The 7,122-nt window shown below is 36.3% G+C and overlaps 1 protein-coding gene across 4 annotated transcripts in view; it reads left to right on the top strand.

Annotated features, from left to right (window-relative positions):
• UBE3D (ubiquitin protein ligase E3D) overlaps positions 1-7,122 on the top strand; it is an 81,785-nt gene that overhangs the window by 15,459 nt on the left and 59,204 nt on the right. For 3 of the 4 annotated variants that reach the window (XM_027645055.1, XM_027645053.1, XM_027645052.1), the window contains exon 8: positions 4,244-4,413. In XM_027645055.1, the coding sequence (XP_027500856.1) occupies positions 4,244-4,413 (170 nt within the window). Of the gene's footprint in view, positions 1-4,243; positions 4,414-5,240; positions 5,391-7,122 lie in introns of those variants that run through there. The other variant, XM_027645054.1, reaches the window with a different exon arrangement.

Genomic DNA, 7,122 nt, shown 5'->3' with positions numbered 1-7,122 from the left:
AAGAAAGTGTATATCTCTTGCTTTTAAGTAAATTTTAGTGCCAAGATAACATTTGTACAACCACTGAGAAATACCTCTTTTGTGATGGCAAAATTAAGGTTTCATGAGCGGACCTGTAATTGTCACTATGTGTTATCTAATTGAGGAGACATTAAAAGTTGTTGTGATTTTTCCTTTGTAGCTTACGTGTTTCCAAGTTACCTAAAATTCTGCTGCTTAAGTCTGGTAGCTTACATAGAACAAACTGGTTATTTGCTAACAGAAAAATCACTTTGTTTAGTAGATTGCCATTACTCTTAGCTCTGAGTTACATTTTTGCTGATATATTGATTAGAGGAGCAGGCTGAATGAGATAGGGATGGCTTCTGATTGGCATCTCTTCCTTTTTATTAGTTAGTTACTAGTTTTTTGGGGGTGTTCTTTGTGTTTAACCTCAGAAAGCCCTTACTCATGTCTGGAGTTAGGTTCTGGCAACTGTATACACATCAACAGGTATTCTGGAGTTGTGGGTTAAGTCTTAGGGCTCAGAGGCCTTGTGGACACAAGTATAATTTAAACACTTTATATTAATGACTGTCAACAGCTAAACAGTAAAAAATGTAGGTGCTTGAGGCTGTGAGTGTACAGCCAAGTTACACAAGGAGTCTCATCACTGATGCATCGTGAACCAGCTGTCCCACCTGTTTGTTTTGATAATGAGCCAAAGATTGTAGTTGACAGTGTTTGTGCTTACATACATGAATGCACACAGCTTAGGGTGTGTATGTGATAATTAGGGTTAAGGTTTCTCACGAGTATGTTTAAGGTTTTTTTACACCACAGATATTATATACACTCGTTTTCCGTGTTTCCTCTGTATGTATCACTTAACATTACCAGTTATGTTATTTGCAGATATCATAATATGAGCTTCTGTTGTTTAAGTTATACTTATTCTGTTGTTCAAGGTATATACTACTTATGTTGGGGCTATTTTTAAAGGATGTCAATAAATTAAAGTCTCTTTGTCTCAGGAAAAAAAAAAAGTGGTGCATACAGATTTCCTTATTTATCCTAACTATATGTCTGCCCTCTCTACATTCTGTAAAAGATGAGGCACCTGCCTCCTCTTTTTGCTAAACTGTTGAAGTGTTCCCTACCTTGCATGACTTACAAGCTAAGAATAAGAGGAGGACAGCAAATGGGCAGTGAGATAGGAGAACATGAGCAAAATGGTACATTATTGGTCAGCATAGCAATGTCTTAATAGATGTCTGTTTTTTCTGTACTATTAAAAAGTATAGCTTTGAAAGAGGTAAATAAGTAATTTTCTGGATAGATACAGAGAATTCATATAATGGATGGGATCAACCTGATAAAACCCAAAAAGATACATCTATGAAAATCAAGAAGTGTGTGGTAGAGTTTAAATACTATCTCCAGTCTTTCAGTACTGAATGAAAGACCTTTTTCGGAGTGTAAAGTGCCTGGAAAGTAAGGCAGCTTGTATTGCAGGAGTGACTGGAGAGGGAGTGGGAAGATATCCCAAGAAATTTAATGTGTAACAAAATGGGAGAGACTTGATTGTTGGGCCATTGAAGAGCATGTGCAAAACAAGTTTGCGTTTGTTAAGATTGGAGAAGAGGTGGAGGTTGCAGTGATCAAGAAGTGCGTTAATGAGAACCTTGTTGAGGCTTAGCTACCCAGTTCTCTTAGCGACCTTTATTCTTTGTGAAATATGGGCAAACCACATCTTTACCTGAACAGTCTGAATGTGAGGACAAAGTAGCTGTAATGAAAGATGTTTGCATTAGTGACCTGTGTGATGATAAAAGTAATAGTAATGCCTGCAATAACTAAGAAAGAACTAGCAAGGAAAAATAAAAGCGTTTTTTTAACCCATATTAAGTTTGAATTGATGCCTAATTGTTCACAAGATTGTAGTATTTCACCTACCTGGATTGAGTCTTGTGAAGTAGAACTGAAATAGATTTGTTGTAGCTTTTCTCCTAAGAACATCTTTGAGGTCTATTGACAAAGTGATTCAAAAGTGAAAGAAAACAATGAAAAAAAGACCAACAAAAACCCAGAGACATTCTTCTTATGCTGTCATTTCAGAAAAAGTCATCAATCGCACTATTAATGAATTCTAAACTTTATATATTTATCTTTCTGTAAAAGTTCTTACTGGAGTTAATATGAAGGGAAGTTGGTTGTGCAAGCTCTGCTGTACAAAGTGGTAGAAAGGAAGGAAAGAAAGCATGTTGTGAGTAACGTAGTTGAAAGCACAGATCAAAATATGAAACTGTCTTAGCCAGAAATAACATAAACTGCTTTGAGAAAACACACTGAGTCTGGGTGAGTGGTTGTTCATTCAGACCGAAAGCAAGATCGAAATTAATTTATGCATGAGGAAAAGAATGAAAATACTGCCAAAAGAAGTAAATGTGGTTCAGAAGTTGATTTTCTCATGGCCAGGAGTCCTTGCACCCCCATTTTCTTTCTCTGTATTGTGTGCTAAATTATTCATATAGACCTGTTACATTGCTGTTGAGACAAATACATATTCTGAACAAGTGGTAGAACGTGATTTTCAGATGCCATATATCAACACTTGTGGTGGAAAGAAGTGCTTGTCAGATGGAACCATATTGCAAATGAAATGCTTTAGTTGCTTTCTCTAAGGCAAATTGCAGAAGGATTCTGAAAGGAGTAGACATCTATTGGCTGCATTGTTCCCTAGACTAGTTGGAAGCATATTCCCCTTCTGAAAAGCATCCCAGGGAACTCCTTCACAGGGAATTGATAGTAATTTCAAAAGGAAGAAATTCTATTTCGTTAAAACTAAAAGTGTTCAGAGTGGCCTGTGTGTAAAGGGCATTTCTCTTTTTTCACCATTATCTCCAACACCTCCTCAGCACTTGGCTTAAAGCACCTTGTGTAATGGTCCCAGCTAATGAGGTGTATTTTGCACTTTAGGCTATAAATGTGTAGATTGAGTTACTAGAGCAAAACTGATGAACAACCACTTGCTAAGCCAAGTGCAGTTGCTTGTCATCATTTATGTGCATATGCTGAAGTGATTCTCCTCCTCCCATCCCTCCCAAGATATCTTTATCAATATATCTCATTCCTTCTTTATGAAGCTTCCACTGTAATGTTCTGAGCCTTGGGCTCTGATAAATTGTGAGTGTCACATTCAATTACAACATATACTATGTGTCCTGTTAATGGTGGCTTTTTCCCTCCACCAGGGGATATCATGTGTCTGCTACATAACATCATGTAACTTGTTTTACTTGAAGCTGATTAGATCATGAGAAGCAGAAGATTGCTCTCTGGTGAGCAGCACTGCATAAATCCTGTTTTCTATGATAAATATTTCATATATAAACATTTCATACAGGCTCTGCACTTGCAAAAATTGATTTCCATTGTTAGCTCGTATCACTTCACTGCTGCAGGCTGTGAATAAAGGAAAAGCCTGACTTTTTGTACAGTGTTTAGCATGAAAGCCCTGGTTCCAAGTCAGAACACTGATGCCCAATCACACAAATATTAAATAAGATCCTTAATGTGATGCAAAAAGTTCAGATTTCTCAAAACTCGCTCCAGTAAATACCCCCTGAATTGCTGGGAGCAAATAGTGCTGAAGAATGCCAGTCCCATTATGAAATTTGATAAAGATTTATTTTCTAAGTAAGAGTTTGTTACAGCTGTTTGTAAATCTCAGCGTTCCTTTTAGACCGTGTTAATTGGTGTCTTCTTCCTTGCATGTCTTAGCTCCATCTAGTCATGACTACCACTTATAAAAATCCTCAATTTTTGGCACTTTTGGTGAGCAGTCTTTCAGTTCCCTGTCTTTAGCCCTCAATTGCTCAACACCATATGCTTGACTACCTCCAAAAAAAAAAAAAAAAGAAATTGGAGAAATAATCCATCTGCTACTGAAGGAGATAACTTGGGACTGTTTTGTTACTATCAAAGGAAGTGTGCTACAGTCAATAAAAGAGACAGCTTCACAGAAATGATCTTAGGAGTGACTGTGATAAATCAGGCATCAGTTCATTGTATTAATCCTTTTTTCTCCACTAGACGCTGTGCAGACTGTGCTGAATAATAAAATGTCAATTTATGTCTGTTAAAACATTGTTTGAAACTTTGTAAGAATGTAGCTTTAGTATCAACTGATTTAGAGTCAGAGTAAAGTAACAAGTTGAAATTGATATAATCTACATAAAATAAATTATTTCTTCATTTATAGATATGGCTTTTAAATTCTGACACATTGCTGGTGGAGTCTTTAGGAAGTTCCTCCTCTCTCAGTGTTCTTACACTGTTTGGAGATATTTTCATGCCTAGCTCTGGACCAGTGGGGACCTGGAATGCTGTCAAAGTCCTTTACCAGCCATGCATTAAAAGCAAAAATAAGGAGTAAGTACAGCCTTTTCTGAAGTCAGGTTCTGATATTTGATTTGCTTTGCATTAGTGTTTTTTTGATGTTCATTTTTTAAAATATTCTTTTAAGCAAAATGCCAGAGAAGTAGTATTTGGTTTCTGTTGGGACCAGAGAGAATCTGGTTGTTAAATTTTTCCATTCTGATATTAAAATATAGACCAAAGAGTTGTGATTTTTCTAAGGACACTTGTAGATAACTTAGATATTAGTGTTTAAATTTAATTTACTTTCAGCCCAGTGGTGACATTATTTCAAAAAGAAGCAGGGCCCTAAGAGAAGGGGAAAGAGAAGAGGTGAGGGGAATAGTTAAATACAGTGACATATAAATGTTTTACTTGGGTGTATTCAAGTCTACCAGAGCCCTCATAAAGGAAATATTAGATTTCAGCAAGCTTTGAATTCAACATTATGAAAAACATACACTGCCTAACATGTTAAAGCCTTTATCTGTTGGAAAGCAATGATAAGAGAATGTTGATTAAGCAGTGGCTCCAATGTTTGCAGGTGATGGAGTATGATTTTAGCATAGTTTTCTGCGTTTGTTTTTGCAGTGATAGAGAAAAAAGTATTGATTTTGTATAAGTCACACTTGAATAGTGGTTTGGTATTGTTATTTCTTTAACCTTTTGGAAACTAGATGAAAAATTTAAATAGGTATGAATGTATTTAGAATTTAGAAGACAGTCCCTCCAGACTAAGTCAAGGCACAGCTAATTCATAGCCCAAGACCTCATAGAAGTACAGCGAAAATGTTGTCTCACACAAACTAGCAAAGCTGTGTATGATTTTAATATTTTTGTAGGAGAAACATACACCTTGCAAGCATGTATGATTCATGGTAATGTGTTTATCCTGGGTGTTGCCAAGTGTATCCTTTTTGTTTTTCAAACAGATCCAATGCTAAATAGCTGAAATAAACTGACATAGGGAAAGAATACAAAATTCTAATATTAAGCAAAAAGGTCACTCTACATTGTTAATGTAATTCATGTAAGAAAAAATAGCTTTATTAATGTAATAGCCTCAGAAGCTGGCATTGGAAAACCTCTGTGATCCAAATGTTATTTAATGATCCAAAATACATCGTAAAGTATTATCACTTAAAGTGCTTCTTCTGAGAATGGGAAATATTGCAACCTGCCATAAGATGAAAGATATTTCACATACCACTCTTAAGTCTTACAGAAGTGAAATTACAGTTTTGCCTTTCAAGTTTCAGTTCTATATCACTGAGAAGATTGAATTACCTTAACACACGTTCAATTACTCTGACATGTTATTGAGATAAAAGTCATATCTACTTAGTCATTTACCTAGCATTCACAATTCCTTTTCTTGAATGGAGTTCTCAGGAGCAGAATTTTACTGTGAAATTATATTCAGTTCTTTCCCCAGACAGACTTGTTACAAATCGCTTTTTTCTGAAGATTACTTTGTATTTATCTTTGGGATTTTGCACTGAGCATAAGGCACAACTGAGGTTTTAATTCTTATCTGACAGTAATTGACATTTTTCCCTGTCCAGTCCCTAGACAAATGCAACAACATAAGAGAAAGAACAGAGGATTCTTTTTAAGGTTCAGAAACTAAAGGAACTGTTAGTTTGGTATTGTTTTCCCATTTTTATATTTCTTAGTAAAGTACAGTAAAAAGGACATTAGCACTTCAGTTTGTTTCCACTAAATCATGTCAGTTGGCTGGAATTACTACTTGGATCTGTGAAATAAGACTGAAGTCTTTCTGTATTGAACATGAATGTAAACACAGTGGAAGGAAAAATACCAAACCAGTACAACCTATTTAACGCAATGTGTTTGCATTTAGATCTCAAATATTATTTCAAGAATTCTGAACCAAGCATGCAAGTTCCAAATATTTTAGATGCCCACATTTCAATAATAATTATAATATTACCCTGCTTACTTCTATGTACACCTGCCTTTGAAATAATGCAAAGGTTTCGGAGCCCATGGCCTGCTCCCCATGAGTGGGGAGTAAGCAAGGACACCTTCTGTGTAGGAAGCAGTCAGCAGCAAGTCTACTTGTGACCTAGACACCAGCAGACACCAATAGCTACAAGGCATAAGCATGCACTCTGGTAACCTATTGCACATCAGAGAGTCTCTTCAGTTGCTGTGAGTCCCTGGGTACACTCGGGTCCTGTCCAATTCCTGCAAGGCCAGAATCTGAACTGTGTAATGAGAGGGAAAGAAAACACCTTCCTTATGTGTGGACACTGCAGAGTCTGTGCTGGTTAGCTGGGCCATAGGTAAGACAGATTAAGGTAAATTAGAAGTAAAAGTATTGTTTGTAATATCTAAATATAATAACATAATCACATATTTGTAAAACACAGGTGACAAAATGAAACAAAATCTGTACTTAGTTTACTTACACAAACATAAATCTACTTTGAGAGAAATACATGGTTCCATGGTAGCAGTTGAGGTCTCGGGATTTGTGAAAGTCTCCCTAGGCAAACTGCCGCTGCTAGAGAGAGTTGGACTGGGATTACTTAATAATTCACATTCAGGCACCTTTTTTTGAAGTAAACCTTAGGTTCAGATTCCTGGGGATTCACTTGAATATGTTTCTTATGGGGAGCGTAGTAGCGTAGTAGTGTGATCTTTCTTTTCAAGACTTTTGGGATCCCAGAAGAAATTTATTGTCTCACTCCAAAACTC

This window comes from Corapipo altera, unplaced genomic scaffold (genome assembly GCF_003945725.1).
Source record: "Corapipo altera isolate COAL_440 unplaced genomic scaffold, ASM394572v1 2, whole genome shotgun sequence".
Lineage (NCBI taxonomy): Eukaryota > Metazoa > Chordata > Aves > Passeriformes > Pipridae > Corapipo > Corapipo altera.
Note: the sequence above shows the minus strand (reverse complement) of the source record. Positions and strands in the feature narration are given on the sequence as shown.